Below are 22,641 nucleotides of genomic sequence, written 5' to 3'. Positions count from 1 at the left end.
CCGCTGATCCAGCAGGTCCAGCTCTCAGGCCCTCAGACTCCTGGTTCCAATTCAGCTTTTAATCTGGCTGATCCGGGGCTGATCCTCCCTCTGAGTCCAGACTCACCCGCCCGAATTTGGTCAAAGCTGCTGCAGGAGACAAATCCTGAGATAGATGTTCTTTCTTCTGGCTTTTCTTTCTGGCTTTTGTGGGTTGGATTTCTTTTAAGAGGTTTGTTTCATATGATAGATGGGGAAGAGATCAGGAGACTTTAGAACTGTGCCTGTCTTCTCTCTGCCATCTTGGCCAGATGTCCATGTACTTCTTTAATTACAAAGGCAACAGTCCTTGGTTGAATGATTTGTATGGCTCACTCCTACAGTCAATGTTGAGATTTCTAGCTCACCAATTTCAGTTGGGTCCTACACAATTTCTCTTTATCATCCAAAATGGTTAGTGACTAGGAATTTTTTTACAAGATCTCACTGACTTTAAGAGTAAAATTAAGTTGAGAATATATTGGGAAATAAGGGAATATTTAAAAAGATGATTATAATTAAAAATAAAAACAAAATCTCTTATTCAATAAAATTCAAAATGTTAGTATTTGAGGAATATTTGGAAAACTCTTTTTTGATCCCCTCCCTGTTCTCAATACATAAGAAATACTTGTAAAATGATGATCATTAAATATGTGCCATTCAACTGTCTCTTAATATTCAGTTTCTCCATCTTTTCTCTCTTCATTAGAAGTATGACTTTATTCCAATAAACTTAAATAGAAGATAAATGAAGCCTAAAAGCATAGAGTGTTTCTTCTAATTAGAACTGGTCTAGGGTGAATGAAGGATCAGCAAGAATATGCCTAAGTGTGTATATGTTACAAGAGCCAAGGAAGAGCCAAGATGGTGGAGAAAGGTAGCAATTTGTCTGAGCTCTTCCCCAAACCCCTCTGAATACCTTTAAATAATTCCATCCAACAATTTTTGGAGCAGCAGAACCCACAAAAGGAAGGGGTGAAACAATTTTCCAGCCAAAGTCAAATTAAGTTATCAGAAAAGGTCTGCCATCCCTAAATGAAAGTGGGACACAGTCCAGCACAGGCCAGGCCAGCACAGATCCAACCTCTAGATACAGGAGCATGTCTTAGGAGCCACATTGGATCAGCAGTGACAACAGTTATTTCTGAAGTTCTCAGCTCCACTGGACAGTAAGGGATTTAGTTTAGAAGGAGATTATTCAGGTCTCTTTGCTTGCACTGAGGCAGGACTCTGTAGCTTAGCCCATCCTCAGATCTGGATCCCAGTCCTGAGTGACAGTCTCAGGACTGGAAGGATCACTGACCATAGTTAAACAATGACCTTTATCACAGTTCTGAGGCAGAAAAGAGTATTTGTGGTCATTCACAGACTAGAACCTAGTCCAGGAGAATAGTAAACATACTTCTTAGATCATATCACCTTGGAAGAACTTGGAAAACTGATAGAAATATCTCTGAAAGCAAACCCCTGAAACCTGGAACAATGCACCTCTACCCTGAAAGTAGAGCCAAAATTTAACAAAAAGTTAAAAGTCTAGAAACAGATGAAGGAGATGAGCAAACAATAGGAAAAAAAATCTGACCATGGAAAATTACTATGGTGACAAGAAGAGCAAAACACACACACTCAGAAAAAGATAATAAAGTCAAAGCTTCTATACCCAAAGCCTCCAAGAAAAAATATGAATTAGTCTTGGGTCTTGGAAGAGCTCAAAAGGGGTTTTGAAAGTAAGATAAAAGAGATATAAAAAATGGAAAAAAGAAATCAGAGTGATGTAAGAATATGAAAAAAAAAGAATCAACAGCTTGGTAAAGGAGACACAAAAAATATTGAAGAAAAAAACAGATCAAATGAAAAAGATGTACAGAAAAATCAGTGAGCTGAAGCATGCCTTGAAAAGCAAAATTGTCCAAATGTAAAAAGAGGCACAAAAATTCTCTGAAGAAAAAACTCCTTAAAAAAGTAGCCTTGGTCAAATATAAAAGGAGATACAGAAACTCACTAGAGAAAATAATACCTTAATATATAGAACTGAGCAAATGGAAGCTAATGATTTTATGAGAAATCAAGAAGCAATAAAATAAAATCAAAAGAATGAAAAGAATAAAAGAAATGTAAAATATCTCTTTGGAAAAATAATGAATTGGAAAATAGATCCAGAAAAGATAAATTTAAAAATATTGAACTACCTGAAATCCATGATCAAAAGTAAAAAGTCCTAGGCATCATCTTTTAAGAAGGAAACTGATATTCTAGAACTAGAGAGCAAAATAAAATTTCACAGAACACTTCCTGAAAGAGATTCCAAAAAGAAAATTCCCAGGGATATTATGGTCAAATTTCAGAGCTCCAAAGATAAGGAGAAAATATTGCAAGTAGCCACCCCCCCCAAAAAAAAAACCCAATTCAAATATTTTGGAGTTACAGTCAGGATAGGGTAACACAAAATTTAGCAGCTTGTACATTTAAGGGTCATAGGACTTTTCAATCATTTTTTATGAAAAGACCAGAACTGAATAGAAAATTTGACTTTAAAATATAATTCAAGAGAAGCATAAAAAGATAAACAGTAAGGGAAACCCTTAAGGAATTCAGTAAGGCTAAACAATTTACTATAAGGGAAGATAATACTTGTAATCATAAATAACATTCTTATTGAAGGAGTTGGGAGCAAATAAGTGAGAAGGCACAGACACTAGCTGAATATTAATAAAATTAAGAGATGAGAAAGAGGGTTATACTGAGGGAAAGGGAAAGGGAGAGATAAAATGGATTAAATCATCTCATGTAAAAGGCAAGAAATAACTTTTACCAAAGAAGGGAAGGTAGGGAAGATGGAAGAAAGTGAGTGAACATTATTCTCATCATAATTGGCACAAAGAGGGAATAATGTACCTACTCATTTGGATATAGAAACCTATCTTACCCTACATGAAAATAGGTGGGGAAGGGGATAAGGAAATGGTGAAAGAAAAGAGGGCAAACCAGGATAGGCAGTAATCTGAAGCAAAATACTATTGAGTAGGGACAGGGAGAAAGAGAATAGAGTAAAAAGGGGGGAAATATGATGGATGTAAATACAGGTAGCAATTACAGCTACAAAAAAATTTCAAAGCAAGTTTCTGTGATAAAGGCCACATTTTTCAAATATATAAAGAAGTGAATCAAATTCAAAAAACTAGATATTCCCCAATTGATAAGTGATCAAATGATATGAACAGTTTTCATATGAAATAATCAAAGCTATCTATAGCCATGTGAAAAATGCTCTAGGTCACTATTGATTGAAGAGATGCAATTTAAAATAAGTCCAAAGAGCTATCTCACACCTATTAGATTGACTGGAGAAAAGAAAAATAAGTTTTGGAGGGGATCTGGGAAACAAAAAATGATACATTAATGCATTGTTGATGGAGCTGTAAACTGATTTCATCCATTTTATAGAGCAATTTGGAACTATGCCACAGTGCTATAAAGTCAAGCAAACCCTTCAATTTATCAATACCACTACCATATCTGTATCCAAAAAGAGAATTTTTAAAAGAAAAAAGATCAGTATGTACAATAATATTTGTGGTAGTTGTTTTCTGGTGGCAAAGAATTAGAAATTGAGGAGTTTCCCATTAATTGGGTAGTGGCTGACAAATTGTGATATGTTATCATAATGAAATATTACTGTAATATAAGAAATGATCAGCAGGATGCTTTGAGAAAAACCTGTAAAGACTTACATGAGCTAATGCAAATGAAATGTACTGTGTACAAAGTAAAGCAATATTAAAGGATAAATCAGCTGTGAATATTCTCAGCAATACAATGGCTTTTGATGAAAAAGCCATTTTCAAAGAAAGAACTAATGGTATCTGAATATACATTGAAACGTACTTTTTTTAGATTTATTTTTGATGATTTTTTGTGTCTATATTTTCTTTTCCAACATGACTAATATGGAAATATATTTTGCATGACTACACATATATAACCAATTTGGGATATCATTGCCTTCTCAATGACTGTAGTGAGGAGAAAGGAGGGAAAGAATTTGAAGCTCAAAGTCTTAAAAATGAATGTGAAAAATTGTTTTTACATGTAACTGGGGAAAATAAAATACTAAAAAGAAAAGAAGGGAGTGTCTAGATCTCTGTCTGGCATGAAGTTCTGTAATTCATCATTGGTGCAAATGACAAAGATAGTACTACATAGGTCAACTGAAACAGTATACCACCTTCACCTATGTTTTATCCAAGTGGTTTATAGCTGCTTAGGGTCAGTGGTAACTGGGGTTAATTCAGGGAAAAGAAACTACTGACTGTGAAATGAATTCTGTTGATGGTTCATAAATTGTAAAATAAATTATAGGAACTACTTTTTTTTTTAACTTGTGGGCCAGGAGGTTAATTGCTTGCCTACAGTTCCAACCAACTTTTTGTATTAACATTTGCCAGCTGTCACTGGACATTTTTTTCTTGCCAACTGTAGTTTTATGTACATGGTTATTCAAGTACAAATTATTGTCTTGGAGAAAAAATTACTGGTTTAATTGGTTAGGTTACATATGAAAAATGACTGTTATCTTTAAGCTCTGAAAGAAACAGCTGAAACTCATAATTTCTTATACTGTAGAATTTTTATTTGCTGTATTTCTTTTTATAAAAATATTTTTGAGGGAGGCTAAAGTCTTCATGATGGTAACTTGGGATCTGCCTAAGACAACTTATAGTATTGGAAATAATACTGGGTTTTGGATTAGTAGACATGTTTATAGTATCAATTCAATTTATTCCATAAACATTTAAAAATATCTATTTATTATGTATGATATATTAGGGATACAGTAACAAAAACTAAACTATTCCTACCCTCAAAATATTTACATTGTACTAGGAAGATATATTTTATATAATTCACATAGATAAAGTATAAGATAATTTGATGAGAAAAAAGTATGAAGATGTTTGAATAAATTATGAAAGACATTATAGAATTTGTTGCTTTTCATTTTTCTTGCTTCCTTTTTCTATCCCTTTTCTTTTTTTCTTTCTTCTTTCTTTTTTTAAATGTTTTTGCAAGGCAATGGGGTTAAGGGGCTTGCCCAAAGCCACACAGCTAGGCAATTATTAAGTGTTTGAGGCGGGACCTGAACTCAGGTACTCCTGACTCCAGGGTCAGTGCTCTATCCACTGTACCACCTAGCCGCCCTCCTATCCCAACCCCTTTGTTTCACTTCTCCTTTCCCTTTTGTTTTGTTTTTTCCTTTCTTTTTTTCTCTTTATTATTTTCTCTTTTCACCATGGAGATAAGGAAAGCTATTTAGGTGGTACCATAAACTGAACCTTCAAAAAAGTTTATGATTCTATAAGGCAAGGATGATTATTCTAGACATGGAAGTCTGACTGATAAAAGGTATGTAGATGGGAGGTGAAATACCAAATTTGGGGAGCAAATAGTGATATATAACTATAACAATAGTTGTGTTTGTAAAGTGGAGCAAATTAGCAGATACAGAGTAATATGTGTTTTAGAAAAATGTAACTTGAAAATGTAATTTGGGGGCAGCTAGGTGATGTAGTGGATAGAGCACCGGCCTTGGAGTCAGGAGTACCTGAGTTCAAATCTGACCTCAGACATTTAATAATTACCTAGCTGTGTGGCCTTGGGCAAGTCACTTTTGCCTTGCAAAAAAATGTAATTTGGAAACCACCACTAAAGCAAGGATGAAGACATGATTGGAGTAATCATCATTTTATGCTAATAAAATCAGGGAAAACATCATGTCCTCCTAAGTATATTTTTATAAATGAGAGATCCTTTGGTGCCAAAATCAAAATACTCATGAGAAGAAAAGGCAAGACTATATCACAGGGGTTACTTCTTATCCACATCTTTTGTTTTTTCTCTATTCCATGTTATTGAGATTCTGATTCAGTTATTCTCTTAATCAGTCAAGACTATCACACTGAAATCAAACATATAAATCCATAACAATCAGTTGTTGTCTAGTCACTTTTTTGCACCAATTCCATCTTTTCTACTACCAATAACCTTCAACACATCCCCATTATCTTCCTCTAGCCTTATTTGATCCTTCCCCTTTCTCATTACCTACCTGCCAAACTAAACAACTAGATGCTCACTTGCTTTGTTCTTTCATCTCCAGATCTTTTGGAACATCATGCCAAGGATTCTCCTTGACTATAGTGTTACCCTGTCTCTTTACATCCTTGCTTCTTTAAGGTCTAATGCTAGCTCCAGTGACAACTCCTCTATGATATCTTCCTTTATCCTGTTCAGTCAAAACGAATCCTTTTTAAAGTCCTCGGATAATTTTCACTTACCTTATTCACTTTGTTTGCTTATAATTTGTGTTATAAGTGGTTGTATATATATCTCATCTCATCCCTACAAAATCTTTATGAAGATTATTTACAGAAATACAATGGATTCCTTTTTGGTGGGCAAGGCAATGAGGTTAAGTAATTTGTCCAAGGTCACACAAGTAATTATGAAATGTCTGAGACCAGATTTGAACTCAAGTCCTCCTGACTCCAGCATCAGTGCTCTATCCACAGTGCCTCCTAGCTTCCTGTTTGAATGAGTTCTTGAGGAAAATCTGAGACATAGACTTTTATACACTTTTTAAAATGTCAAATAATGTCTTTATAATTATATGGCTAGGTGACCTTGGAGTCAGGAGGGTTTGAGTTCAAATCTGGCCTCAGATCTTAATATTTATTAGTTGTGGGAACCTGGCAAGTCACTTAACCCTGACAGCCTCATGTCTCCACTTTTCCTGATCCATATTTGATCACTGGTCCCAGATGTCTCTGGAGGAGAAGTGAGACTGATTACTTAGTATAGTATCCCCTCACTCAAATCGTATTCATATATGTGTCATAGTATCACCTGGTACTCTTCAAGAATGAAGCAGAAACAACAGTAAGAAGTTAGGCAGAACTTACTATATTACATCTCCTATGTTAGATAATTGCTAGCTGTTACTGGGGGAAAGGTATTTAACCAAAATCCTTTATCTTTGTCCTTAAATATGCAGCTAATCCCAAATTAACTCATTCATGATAGCACCACTATCTTCCCAGCAACCCAGACCCACAACTTTGAAGTCATACTTGCTTTCTAGTTTTACTTTACCCCTCTCATAGCCAATCCATTTCCAAATCTTATTGTTTCTAATGCTTCTCTCTCAAAGTAGAAGCCATCACCTGATTTTAAACCCATATCAATTCTCACCTAAACTAGAATGGTCCCCTATTTAAGTTCATTTTTTAAATTGGTCAGTCAATTAATATTTAATAGGCAACAACTATACACCAGATACTGTGTTAGGTTCTGAGAATACAGATTTCTCTCATAATGGCCTTATTTTTTAACTACATAGGAAACTAAGTCAAATGTATAAAATTAAGTCTTTCTCCAGTTGATAAATGAACAGAAAGTTTTCAGAAGAAGAAATCAAGCTATTAATAGTCACATGAAAAAAGGCTCTAAATCATTATTGATTAGAAAAATGCAAATTGAAGCAACTCTGAAGTACCACCTCATTCCTATCTCATTGATTAATTTGACAGAAAGGGAAAATTACAAATACTGGGGGAGATGTGGAAAAATTAGATCACTAATGAATTATTGATGAATTTAAGAACTGATCTGATGACTTTGGAGGACAATTGAAGCTATTCCCAAGGCTATAAAACTATGTATACTTCTTGATACTAGATATGTATCCCAAAGAGATCAAAGGAAAAAAGAAAAGGACCAATGTACTACAGAATAATTATGGCAACTTTTTTTAAATAGTGATAAAGAATTAGAAGTTGAGGGGAATGCAATCAATTGAGAATGACTGAACAAATTATCCTATGTGATGGTGATGGAATTCTATTTTAATATAAGAAATGCCAAGGAAGATGGTTTTAGATATACCTGTGAAGTTTTGCATGAGTTGATGCAAAGAAAAGTAAGCAAAACCAAGAGAACACTATTTATAGTAACAGAAATATTGAAAGAATTGAGAATTCTTGTGAATTGTGAAAGACTTAGCTAGTCTGATCAAGATGATCCAAGATAATTTCAAAGGAATCACAATGAAAAATGCGAGACATCTCCAGAGAGAGAACTGATGAATTTTGAGTGCAAATTGAAGCATGATTTTTTTCACTTTCTTTTTCCTTTATTTTTTATGATTTGGGAAATCTGTATTACATGAATTTAAACACATAATCAATATATAATTTGCCTTCTCCAGGAGTGAGAAATTCTTGATATAGAGAGAAAGAATTTGGAAGTTAAAATTAAAAAATGAATGTCAAAATGTTATACAGTGTGATGGGGTGGGACAGCTAGGTGGCACAGGGGATAGAGCATTGACTCTGGAGTCTGAGTTCAAATCTGACCTCAAACATTTAATAATTACCTGTGTGACTTGGGCAAGTCATTTAACTGCATTGCTTTGCAAAAACCAAAAAAAATGTGATAGGGAAATACGTAACAAAAAATGAAAAATATATTTAGACATATTTTAGAAAACAGTCATTCATGTCATAGGATAATGACATTTTAAAACTTTTCTTTATCATCCAGTAATATCATATATTTATAGTTCACCTAGTCCAAATTCCTCATTTTACAGATGAGGAATGGGAAGTCACCGATTGTTGAGGATCAAGTAAGTAATAAATGTGAGAGGCAGGATTTGAACTTAGTTCTTTTTAATTATAATCCTTTCCCGTATAAAATCCTATTGTTATATTTGAAATTTTTTGATGATTAATTCTTTATTCTACTTTTAATTTATGTATTTAAGTAATATATGAATGTCTTTTTTCTAATATTAGCTCAGAAGACATGATTTAACCTCAATTTTTAAGGAAAGTTAGAATTATACTGGTGTCACTGTAGTCTTCATAAATGAAATCTATATGCTCTTGGTTACATGTGCTTGGTTATTATACATACAGTGATTATATTTAATAGATGTTTAATAGAAGATAGTTATTTGAGTGACAAGATTATAAAGAGTTTAATTTTCATACCAAATTCTGTAGATTATGGTTTAATGTACTCTTGCACAAAGTAACTTCAGCAAGTCCAAATCTTCCCTAGGCTATGACAGTGGTCAGGAAAACAAGTTCTATAAAGGAGCTATTGGATGTAAACAAGGTGAAAATAAATTGCAAGAGGTATGCTTGCATGAGGAGGACCTTGTCTTTTTGCCTTCCCCATCCTGTATAATGGAGTCCCACTACATATTAGAATATAAAGGAAAACATTAGATCAAATGTGCATACAAGATCCATTTTTCATATTTTGAGTGCTAAAGTACTTCTTTGCAAAGCTTCTACTAAGTTTAGCAAAAGGAAAGTGATTTAAACTTTAAATTCTTATCCTAAATCCTACTTTCAAATTTTGCATTCTCTTTGGACAAACTGAGCCTTCACTGCATTAAAAGGTTATATGGTCTCAGTCAAACCATAGGAGCGTTTGGATTGGTCAGATTCAATCTGATGCCCTACCAAGATTGTGAATGGGAAGAATGAACTGAGTTAAATCACTGGGAGCTAAAAAGAGATCAAAGAAGCAAAATTCATGTGGAATTCATGCTGCTAATCCCAAATTAGCTCATTCATGATAGCACCACTATCTTCCCAGCAACCCAGACCCACAATTTTGAAGTCATACTTGATTTCTATTTTTACTTTATCCCTCCCATAGCCAATCCATTCCCAAATCTTATTGTTTCTAATGCTTCTCTCTCAAAATAGAAGCCATCACCTGATTTCAAACCCACATCAAGTCTCACCCGAACTAGAATGTTCCCCTATTTAAGTTCCTTTTTTTAAATTGGTTAGTCAACAAAATATAATTCAGTCATTTGGAGGACTAGGAATTGATGGGGAGGGGTTATATAGGTTCTCCAAAATGAATAAAAAGTAAAACAAATATCCCATCATCCCTATAATAAATAAAATTTCTAAAATTGTAATCCTGGGTATGAGTCCATTGTTGATCCCTTAGAAATTAGAATCATTGGTCCCCCATCACTTTCTACAGTGGTAAAATCAATTTATAGCTTTCAAAATCCATTTAATACTAGATGCATGAGGATCATCCTTTGATAATTAATAGTTAAGCTAAAGTGTGGAAGGATGATTGGTATGAAAATTAGAAATCCATGGGAACCTGGGCAAGTCATTTAACCTTTGTGAACTTTGGTTTACTCAGGATGAGTACTATCTAGCACAGAAAATTACTAGGAAGAAAACACTTTGTGTTAGAGTTTTGATCCAGCTGTATTCAGATATGTTTCTAATTTGTGTTATAACCTTAGATAACTGTATGTATATATATATGCATGTTGCATATTCATATATTTGTTTATTTTACACACAAATACATGTATATATTTACATACTTCCTTATTTTTCATTCATTTTCATTTATTTTAATTCACTTAATACAAAATGAAATAAATATTTTCTTATAATCTGTAAGGCAGAAAAAGTATTGCACAAGCAGATGCTAGTCGCATTTGGCTAGTTGTTCTTTTTTAAGTTTATAAGAAATTCAATATGTTATTTACAAAACTGTCCTCTGTGATTCTTTCTGGCCTTCTTATCTGTACTTCTAACTATGCTAAAATAATGCTTCGTTGAATCTATTTTCCCTCTTTTTCTTCTTCTTTCCTTCCTTCCTTCTCTCCCTTCTTCCTTCCTTCCTTCCTTCCTTCCTTCCTTCCTTCCTACTTCCTTCCTCCTTTTGCCCTATTTGGAGGGGGGAGTCACCCCTATTCCTTTCTTCTCTCCCATTTCAATTTCCTCCATAAAAAGAGGGAAAGGGAAGGGAATAATTATTTTTATAGTACTAGGTGCTGAGCTAGGTGCTGTTTAGAAATATCTTATTTCATCCTCACAACAGTCCTGTGAGGCAGGTTCTGTAATACTATCCATATTGAACTCAGTCTTAGTGACTTCAGACTCAGCATTGTATCCACTGTACCATCTACCTGCCTTAAAAAGAACCTCACCCCCCACCCAAGAAAAAGGAAAGAAAACCCATATTATCTTGTGTAAACTACTGAACCTAAGACTCAGTTTCCTGGCTATTAAATAGAAATAACAAACCCAGTAGTGAGCTAAACATCAAAGAAAGAAGTGGATGTAAAAGATTTGGCAATTCTTAAAAGCACAATTACATTGTGTATATAAATATACACATATTATATACATACATATATGTATATATATAATATATACTTTATATAAAGTATATGTGTTTGTGTGTGTGTGTGTGTGTGTGTAAAAGAAGGGAGGGAGGAAGGATGAGGGAGAGTGGCAGGTTAGCAGGGAATTAGCAGGTTCCTATGTTCTCAGTTGTAAACCATTGGGTAAAGGGGAGGTTGATTGGCATTCCTATTTTATTGTCTAAAACTAATTCTTTTCTTTGCAGGTGAGCGCCCATACCAGTGTCATTACTGTGATAAGGCTTTTAGCAAAAATGATGGATTGAAGATGCATATTCGGACCCACACTAGGGTAAGAATGGAGCTCTTCATTATTTATAAGAATTCATTTGCATCACACACAGACATATGCACACAGACACACACACACACACTGTTTCTTTATATGTATAAAACATTTTCTTTTGGAAACACATGATCTTGATCAATTAACAGACCAAAATATACTCTATCTGTCAGATCTATGGAAATGGGAGAAATTTATGATCAAGTAAGAGATAGATTGTAAATATATTATAAATTGCAAAATGGATGATTTTGACTTTATTATATTAAAAAGTTTTTGCACTAATATAATCAAATGTTGCCAAAATTAGAAAGAAAACAGAAAGCTGGAAAACAATTTTTACAACCAGAAGTTCTGATAAAGGTAACATTTTAAAAATATTAAGAGAATTGCATCTAATTTATAAAGTTACAAGTCATTCCCCAGTTGATAAAATGTCAAAAGATATGAACAGTTTTCAAATGAAGAAATTAAAACTATATATATAATCATATGATAAAATCTTCCAAATCATTACTGATTGGAGAAATGCAAGTTAAAGCAGCAATGAGGTTCCACCTTACATCTATCAGATTAGCTAAAATATCAAAAAGGGCAAATGATCAATGTTGGAGAGGTTGTGAGAGGACTGGGACATTAATGCATTGTTGGTGGAGCTGTGAACTGATCCAACCATTCTGGAGAGCAATATGGAACTATACCCAAAGAGTAATAAAACTGATCATTCTCTTTGACCCAGAAATACCAATACTAACCCTATATCCAGAAAAAAATCATAAAAATTAAGAAAAGACCCATATGTTCCAAAATATTCACAACTCTTTTTGTAGTGACAAAGAAATGGAAATTGAGGGAATATTCATTAATTGGGGCATGACTGAACAAGTTTTGGTATAGGAATGTGATGGAATACTATCATTATATAAGAAAGCATGAATGGTCAAATTTTAGAGAAGCATTGATTGAATTATAGGAACTGATGCTGAGTGAGGGGAGTAGAACCACGAGAACATTGTACATATTAACAACATTGTGAGTTGATCAATCTTGATGGCTGAAAAATCTCACAGCAATTCAAAAAGCTAGGACAACTTAGGAGACCAACTAAGGACAATGCTATCCTCATCTAGAGGAAGAAAAACAAAACAAAGCAAAATTTAAAAACTCTACAGAATCTGAATGAACACTATTCACTTAAAAAAAATTTCTCTTACATACATACATACCTATCTCATGGTTTTATTTCTTTTTCCTTGGTTCTTGTTCTTCTTTATCGAAGAACAAAATGACATCACTATGTTTGAGACAAATTACATGAGTCCGACTATGGCTGATCAGACCAATATGAACTTGAAATGCTCTACCACAAGTGGGGTGCAGCTAGTCTATGTGGACACCAGGGGTGGGTACTCTAAACATACATGTCATCCTCACTGATTAAGGCATGCCATGCTGGGTGGTTCTATGCGAGTGTCTCCCAAGCTGTAGAGTCATTTCTAAAGTTCTTCAATGAGACCTTCAGGTTGTCTCAGTATTACTTGTTCTGACCCCCATTGGTGACTGGGAAATCTTGAGAGCATTGTCCAATTTCCTGAACCTGGGTATACATGCTGTCATAAAATTGATGTACAATACTGAAGAACTTTTCCAAGCAACCAAATTTTGACAAAATTTTCCATAAACTCTTGTGAATGATGGTATTAAAGGCCTTGGTCAGATCTACAAATGCTGTGTACAGACCTTTATTCTGTTCCTGGTATTTTTCTTGGAGTTGTCAGGCAACAAACTCCATATCAATTGTTTATCTCTCCGAGAGGTGACCATCTTCCAGGTGAGGGATCAGTCTATTGAGGACTCTGACAAGTATCTTACCAGCAATGACTAAAAGAGAAATACCCCTGGGATTGTCACAGGACAATCTAATCCTTTTACCTTTATGGAGGATGGACAATGGAGGCATCCTTAAATTCATGCTATATAACCCAGAAAATTTCAGTCAATTTTTAGAGGAGCAATGGACCCCTACCTTGTAGATCTTAGTTGGAATAGAATCAGAACCAGGTTCTTTACCACTTGAAAGGAGTCCAATGGCATTCAAAACTGCTTCTTCAGTTGGAACTTCAGCTAGGGACTGATTGACTTCAACTTGATGTAAGTGGTCAATGGCTTCTGCATTGATTGATGATAGTCTGTCTGTTAAGAACACTATGGAAGTATTGAGCCCATCTCTCTAGGATCAAGTCCCTATCATTAATCAATATGGTTCCATCAGCATCACTCATAACTATTCCTCAAAGACCTGTGGTGATAGGCAAGTGGCAAAGCAGTAGGTGCAGATACACTGGAAACTGTAGTCACAATTCTGCACAAGGGTGGCCCAGGACATAGGGTTGTTTCTCCACTGAAAGCAGCAGTGTGATTTGGCAGTCCCCTCAGTAACTGAGCAACCCTTCTAAGGATTGCACTGCCTACCCTATGATGCAAGGAAGGGGGCTAGAAAAGATGCCCTAAAAACTGTCTGCTATCCAACCCTGGCCTGATTCCTGGGGCAGGTGGGAAATCCCACAGTGAGGTCAAGACACAAAAAAAATCTACCAAAATTTCTTCACTTCTCATCAGTGCATGGAACATGTGCATACTCATAGATAACACAAGATCTTTGAAAAACAAACAGCTCTTTTTGCAAGAGACTCAGCAGGTATGGTATCCAAATAGCAGCCCTGAGTGAAACAAGACTGACAAGTGACGGCCAGCTTACTACTTACTGAAGCCAGAGCTGGATACACAATTCTCTGGAGTGGTTGCAGTGAAAGGGAATGCCATGAAACTGGGATAGGCTTTGTAAGCAAAACTAATATAGTCAACAATTTTGAATGCCTTAACAAAAGGAGTGATCATGACAATGAAATTACCACTTCCAGGAAAACACCATGCTATCATCATCAGTGTCTATGCTCCCACCATGATGAAAACTGATGAAGTTAAAGAAAAATTTGGTGAAGACCTGGAGACTCTCATCATCAATGTAACTAAAGAAGACAAGCTTATAATTCTGGGTGACTTTAATGCTAGAGTAGACTTAGATTACCAGACATGGCAGGGAGTCCTTGGGAGGAATGGAGCTGGAAACAGCAACAGCAATGGTCATCTCCTACTGAAGACTTGCGCATCTCTTGATCTCATCACAAACACTGTCTTACATTTACCTAAATGCAATAAAACTTCCTTAATACACCTTCCTAGCAAACATTGGCATCTGTTAGACTATGCAATTGTAAGGAAAAGAGACAGACAGAATATGAGAATGACAAAGGCAATGAATGGTGCAGAGTACTGGCTGATCACAGACTCATTTGCTCTAAGCTAAATCATATTCAACCAAAGTGGCTGCACCAAGGCAAAATGAATACTAGAAGAATTCATGCCAAGAGATTAGAATGTCTCTTTGAGTGGGAACAATTTGTTGCTAACTTGGAGGGAAAACTGAGCCAACACACAGTTGGCAACAGTGGAGCAGAATAGGAGTGGGCAGCTTTCAAAGATCTGGTGTACTGCACTGCATTTGGTCACCGGGGCCAGAACACTCACAACACCAAGACTGGCTTGATAAAAATGATGGGACAATTCAGAAGCTGCTAAATGAAAAACAAGAACTCCACAGGATTTACCAACATGATAGTTCATCTTTAAGAGGGCAGCATTTAATTCCACTTAAAGTAAAGTCCAAGTGAAGTTTAGAGAGATGCAGGATTCTTGGCTCTTCAAGAAGGCAGATGAAATTCAATTTTATGGAGACAGTAACAAACCAAAATGCTTTTATGGTACCCTGAAAGCTATTTATGGACCAAGGACATATGGTGCATCTTCTTTTCCCTCAATCCTAATTCTTCATACTGAAAATGATTGATTTGTAAATATGTTAAACACCATTGTAAATGGACAATCTTCACCAGACTTTCTGCCATTGAGGGGAGGGTGGAAGAAATTATGTAACTTAAATAATATGCATATCCCTGTGGATGAATGTTGAAAAACTTTCATAACATGTAATTGGAAAAATAAACTATCAATTGAATAAAAATAGAAAGCACATGATCTCCAAAATAGAAAATCTAAACTTTAACAAAACAAAACAACAAAAAAATGAGTATAAATACATTATTTACAAATAATAATCAACTAGAGAGTTCTCAGGTTAGGAATACAAGTATACTGAGATGGCCAGAGTATTTGATGTCCACACAGAAAACTTCTGTATTTGAAATAAAATAATGTATAAAAAATAAAACCTTTTGGAGGATAATTTAAGTCCAGTATGTTTATGCTCAATACTAAAAAAATGGTCATTTTGTCTAAATAGAAGTGAGTGACTTTCAAACTATGTTTACATCAATAAACTAAATGTATTTTTGTATTATCAAGTTAAATAACTTCACTAAAAGGAATATTAAATAGTTCCTTCACTTAGTGGAATCTTCCAATTATATCAAAATGTCATTTGAATTTAATAAGTATAAAATTCATAGTTTATGCCAAAAGGCAGTAGAGAATAAAGGCTTTGAACTTGAATCCAGAAGTCAAAAAGAAGAGGAGGTAAAGATGATACAAATCCCTGTTTCTTCTCCAGGCAATATGTATTAAAAATAAAGTTATGTAGAAGGCTGAGGTTTCCTGTATTTAAAGATTTACTGGCATCCTGAAGCCAACTCCAATAGGAACAACATATTATGAGTCATCAGTCATTGAAATCTAGAGTCTTTGCATTCACCTTTGAAATAGTAAAATGAATAATAATGGATTTCAGAACTATCTAGACTTCATCTCACATGACATAAGGAAGGGAATAAGGAAAGAAATATTTCTCTATTGCCTGCCATGTGCTGGCTCTATGCTAAGTATTCCTACAAATAATATCTCATTTGATGAGGGCTCATCACCCTAAGACAGCTATAGAAAACATTAATTCTTCGCTTTCCAAAATGAGGAAGAAAACTGATAGATGTCTTCAGATTGTATGATAAACAGGTTTACAACATATATAAATATATACATTTGCATGTATATCTATATCTATCTATCTATATATCTGGATATAGATATTTTATATTATTTAATATAACATATATAAATAGGGTTAAAATATTTCTCATACAGTCATTTCAGAGAACAACAGTAACAGCGGATAACATTAAACATTACAGGTAACTAATTTTGAATTAACCAAATTTGACCAATATAGTCTTAAATATTTACTTTGAAAAGGTAAATTCATTTTACAATGAAAAGGCTAAGATCTTTTTGTTGTTTTCTTCCAATGAGATAGAAAGAACTTTATTATCTCTCACCCCACCCAATTTAAAAGAAAAAAAGAAAATTAAAACAATTGTAATAAATATTAAAAGTCAATCAAAACAAATTCCTTTATCATCCATGCCCCCAAATATACATCTCTTTTGAAACTATCAAATCTGTTTCTTTGCTCTTTTAAGGAGCAGCATGGTTCAATATCAGCCCTTTGGAATCATGGTAGATCAATGAATTGATCAGTTATCTTAAGCATTTGAAAGTAGAATTCAAAGGGTTGACTTATTGTAAAAATTTTCTTTTAGCTCTACATCAATTAATGCAAGTTTTATCAAGTTTCCTTGAAATCATCCAGTTCATTTCTCACTACCAAAATGATATTTCATTATATTAATGTTATGATAGTATTCTATTAAATTCATATATCATGATTTGTACACCTCTACTCCAATTAATAGCACATGGTTTACAGTTCTTGCCACTACAAAAATAAGCTACTATATGTGGGTCCTGTTTTCTTTTTTGCTAATATCTTTGCTCTGTAAAATAGTGAAAGTTTTATTGAGTCAAAGGAAGAATGCTTAATGATTTAGAGGGCAAAATTCCAAATTGCTTTCCAGAATGACTGCAAAACTTCATAGCTCCATTAAGTGTATATTGTTGTACCTTTAAAAACATTCTGCATTCACCTAACACTTATCATTTTTCTTTTTTTGTCAACTTTATGTTGAGTTATCAAATGCTTCTTAATAGTTACTTTATTTAATTTATATCTAATAGTAATCTGGAGCATTTTTTAAAAACGTGACAACTGGAACTGATAGGTGGTACAGTAGATAGAATACCAGTCTTGGAATCAGGAGGACCTAAGTTCAAATTCAGCCTCAGACACATAATAATTATCTAGCTGTGAGACCTAGGGCAAGCCATTTAATCTCATTGCCTTGCAGAAACCAACCCTCCCAAAATATGGCAATTGATAGCTTAGAGGTCTTTTGATGAGAAATGACTTTTCATAACCTTTGAACATTTATCAATTCAGAAATGACTCAGTTTACATTTTGAATTGTTTCTTTATATAGCTTGTGAATGAGACTTTTATCAAAGAAACTTTTCACAAACTTCTACTACCACCCTAACTAAAAATTTTAAGTAAAAATGGAAAATTTCTAAGAATTAAACCAAAAAATGTTCCACTGGGAAATATCTATACAAATTCCAGAAACTACATGTTTCTTTGTTGAGAAAGAAACTTTCAGTAAGTGGCATATGAATTTGTTCATGAGACCAGAAACTTAGAAATTTGTTCAAGATAGAAACAGAAGATCAGATCATTACTACTGGAAATAAAAGAGATTAGACTCACAAATAGATGCAGATAACCTCAATATCAATGACTGAATCCTATAATTGATTCCTTAAGTAATAAACAGTCATCAAACTTTTATGTTGCATGAGAAGTGGTATTCCCAAAGTCAAAATTTCTGCTTTATGTTTCATAAAAGGTAATGGAATATAGTGAAAAGAACTAGAATCAGGGGACTTTGTTCTAAATCTTGTTTTTGTCTTTAAAATATATATTATAAACCTTTTTCCTTCCTACCACATGAAATATTCTTTTAAAAAGTATTTCATTTGTTTTTTTGAACTATATACAATGGTAGTTTTTAACCAATCATTTTTTCCAGGTTTTAGTTTTGCATTTTTCTCCCTTCCTCCCTACCCTCCTCCCTCCACCTGACAGAAAAGAATCTCTTCATTTGTAATCATGCTAAAAATAGATCCATATTTATCATGTGGTGAGAGAAGAATGAGATCCAAATGGAAGAAAACATTAGAGAGAAAAAATGACAGAATTCATACAACTTTTAAAAATTAAAAATTATAAATTTTGATCTTCATTTAAACTCCACAGTTCTCTCTCTTTGAATATGGATGGTATTTTCCATCACAAGTCTTTTAAAATTGTCTTTGATTATTGTGCTGCTGAAATGAACAAGTCCATCATGGTTGATCATGATTCCATATTGCTGTTAGTGTGTATAATGTTCTTTTGGTTCTGCTCATTTCCCTCAGCATCAATTCATACAAGTCTTTCCAGGCTTTTCTGAAATCCTATCCCACATGATTTTTTATAGAACAGTAGTGTTCCCTCACATATATTTACCACAAATTCTTTAGTAATTCCTCAATTGATGACTGCTCTCATAAGACCTTGGAGGAATTAAGGTCACTGTGGGATGCCCCCCCCAAAAATCCAAAGCCTTGAATGTGCCATAAATCATTCATAGGCTGCTGCGGAAATGAGCAAATAACAGAAAAAGAAAAATCTGACCACAGAAAATTACTCTGTTTCCATGGAAAATCAAAATACACACCCAGATGATGACAAAATTAAAACTTCTGTATCCAAACCTCCAAGAGAAATAGAAAATGGGCTCAGGATGAGCTCAAAAAAACTTTGAAAAACAATTATAAGAGGTAGAGGAAAAATTGCGAGGAGATATGAGAGCAATGAAGATAAATCATGACAACCAAGTCAGCAACTTGGTGAAAGAAATACCAAAAAAAAAATACTGAAGGAAAGAGAATATTAAAAACCAGTTTAGGCTAAATGAAAAAAGCAACACAAAAGGCAAAGGAGGAGAATGCCTTAAAAAGCAGAATTGGCCATCTGAAAAAGGAGATAAAAAAACTCTCTGAAGAAAATAACTCCTTCAAATGCAGAATGGAACTAAAGGAAGCTGATGAGTTTGTGAGAACTCAGGAAGAAATCAAACTATATCACGCCCCCCCATTAGAAGAAAATGTGAAATATCTCATTGGAAAAACAACTGCCCTTGAAAACAGATTCAGGAGAGATAATTTAAAAATTATTGGGCTACTTGAAAGTCATAACCAGGAAAAGAGCCTAGATTTCATATTTCAAGAAATAATACAGCAAAAATTGTCCTGAGATCCTAGAAGCAGAGAGTAAAATAGAAATTGAGGGAATTCACCAATCACCCCCTGAAAGAGATCCCAAAAGAAAAACTTCCAGGAATATTATAGCCAAATTCCAAAACTCCCAAGTCAAAGAGAAAATACTAAAAGCTGCCAGAAACAAGCAATTCAACTATTGTGGCTCTATAGTCAGGATTCCATGTGATCTGGTAGCGTCTACATTAAAGGCTTGTAGGACTGGGAATATGATTTTCTAGAGGGCAAAAGATCTTGGTTTACAACAGAGAATCAACTGCCCAGCAAGACTGAACATCCTCTTTCAGGGGAAAAGATGGAGTTTCAATGAAACGGGACTTTCAAACTTTCCTATTGAAACATCCAGAGTTGAACAGAAAGTTTGACCCCCCAAGTACAGGACTTGGGGGAACCATAGAGAGAGTGGATGAGAAGGACTAATAATGAGGAACTTAATGATGTTGAACTCCTTGTATTCCTGTATGGGAAGAAGATGCTGATAACTCATATGAACTTTCTTATTTACAAGAGCAGTTAGAAGGAGTATATATATGTAGATAGACAGATAGATAGATAGATAGATAGATAGATAGATAGATAGATAGATAAGGCACAGCAAGGAGCTGAATAATGGTATAATACAGAAAAAAGATGGAGTCAATGGGTTATAGAAAAGTACTGGAAGGAAGAGAAAGGAAAGGAAAAAGATATTTTACATAAGAGTCAAGAAAAAGCTTTTACAATGGAGTGGATCAAGGTGAGGGGGGGAATGAACGAGCCTTCATTCACTTCATAAGTGACTCAGAGAGGAAATAACATACACACCTAATGGGGTATATAAATCTATCTTACCATAGAGAAAAATGAGAAGAAAGGGATGGGATAAGGGGGAATGGGGTGGGGGAGGGAAGGAGCGAATAAGTGATAGAAGAGAGGGAAGATTTGCAGGAGAGGGTACTTAGATACAACACACTTCTGAACAGGGACAAGATGAAAGGAGAGAGAGAGAGAATGGAATAGTTGAGAGTGGAGAGGAATAGAGTGAAGGGAAATACAGCTAATGATTGCAACTGTGGGAAAAATATTGAAGCAACTTCTCTGCTGGCTATGATGGGAATGGCAACTCATTCCTGAGATAGAGACACTGGAACCTGAACACAGACTGAAGTACACTTTTTTTTTCTCTCTCTCTCACTTTTCTTGAGCTTTATCAATGTTTTTTTTGGGGGGGAGGGAGTTTATGATTACTCTCACAACAAGATTATTGTAATAATAATAATAATAATAATAATAATAATAATAATAATAATAATATAAAATAAATAAAGAAAATAAAAAAGTCATCAGCTTCCCATAGCTTCATTCTACATTTGAAGGAATTATTTTATTCAGAGAGCTTTTGTATCTCCTTTTCCATCTTGTCAATTATGCTTTTTTATGGTTTTCCTCACATCCTTGATCTTTTGGACTGCTTTTTCCATTTGACCTAAAATGGTTTTCAATATTTTTTATTCAGGATTTTTTTTTGTATTTTCTTCACAAAGTTGCTGACTTGATTTTCATGATTTTCACATTATTCTCAATTCTCCTCCCAATTTTTCCTCCACCTTTCTTACCTGATTTTCTTTTTTTCTTACTTGATTTTCAAAACATTTTTTGAGCTCTTTCTTAGCCAGGTCCAATTCATATTTTTCTTGGATGTTTTGGGTACAAAACCTTTGTTATCTTTATTATATTCTGAGTATGCATTTTGATTCTCCTTGGGGTCAAAGTAATTGTCTATGGTCAGATTGTTCTTCTGTTGTTTGCTCATTTCCCCAGTGTATGATTTGATTTTAACTCTTCATTAAGGGGGAGCTCTGTTTCCAGAGTGAAGGATGCACTTTTCCAAGCATTTGAGAGTTTATACAGTTGTCTTCAGGGACAGCCCCCTAGGAACCTCAATTTCTTCAAGGTCTTATTAGAGACTGTCTGTTCTCCTTGGCTGTGCACTCTATAAGCACTCCCCTCTATCCTGGAAAGAGGGTACCTGCTCCATTATGGCAGTGAAGCTCTACTTTCAGAGACTGGGATCTGACTATGGGCAAAGCAACAGATTCCTGCCTCAGAGATAGCAGAGATAGCAGTCTCCCCTGACCCCCTTACTATCTGTGGACTGACCACTCTGGAAGCAACTGCTGGGTGACTCTCTGCCAGGTGATCCTCAGGCCTGCTTCTGGTTATTGGGCCTGGATTCCTGAGGCCTGCACTAGAGTGGGCTCTGCACTTACTCTGGTGTGGCAGAATTTTCCTGCTGACCTTCCAAGTTTTCCTTGACAATCCCTGGGCTGAGAGGTCTGGAAAACAACCCATGCCACTGAACCAGGCACCACCAGGGACCCAGGCACTCCATTGGCTTTTCCTAGATGACTGGAGTCAGCTCCAGAGTGGCCAGGGATGAGTTTGGTCCCTTTCCAACCCAAGGGTAACAGAGCTTTCCTGAGGATCTACCAAGTTGTCTTGGGATGGAAAATTGTTTCATTCAGTCTTTCTGTGGATCTTGCCACCCTGGAATTTGATTATAGCCATTATTTAAAGCATTTGGAGAGGACTGGGAGAGAGCTTCTGGGATTTCCTACCTTTACTCCTCCTTCTTGACCCCCCATCCCCAATATTATATCTAAATATTTTTTATATCTACATCTTACACTCATTTCAACCTTATCTTGGCATCAGTTGTGAGACTTGTCTATGCCTAGTTTCTTCAATTCTATCTTCCAGTTTTCCCCAGCAGTTATTATCGAAGACAGTTTTTTCCCAGAAGTTGGAAACTTTG

At 34.8% G+C, this 22,641-nt stretch overlaps 1 protein-coding gene across 8 annotated transcripts in view; it reads left to right on the top strand.

Moving 5' to 3' along the window:
- PRDM5 (PR/SET domain 5) overlaps window positions 1–22,641 on the top strand; it is a 224,190-nt gene that overhangs the window by 132,964 nt on the left and 68,585 nt on the right. For all 8 annotated transcript variants that reach the window (XR_012476834.1, XR_012476835.1, XM_074228332.1 and 5 more), the window contains one exon: window positions 11,485–11,570. Coding sequence is in view for 6 of the 8 variants with exons in the window: in XM_074228332.1 (XP_074084433.1) it covers window positions 11,485–11,570 (86 nt within the window). In the remaining 2 variants the exon portion in view is untranslated. The remainder of the gene's footprint in view (window positions 1–11,484; window positions 11,571–22,641) is intronic.

This window comes from Macrotis lagotis, chromosome 3 (assembly GCF_037893015.1).
Source record: "Macrotis lagotis isolate mMagLag1 chromosome 3, bilby.v1.9.chrom.fasta, whole genome shotgun sequence".
Taxonomy (NCBI): Eukaryota; Metazoa; Chordata; class Mammalia; order Peramelemorphia; family Peramelidae; genus Macrotis; species Macrotis lagotis.
Note: the sequence above shows the minus strand (reverse complement) of the source record. Positions and strands in the feature narration are given on the sequence as shown.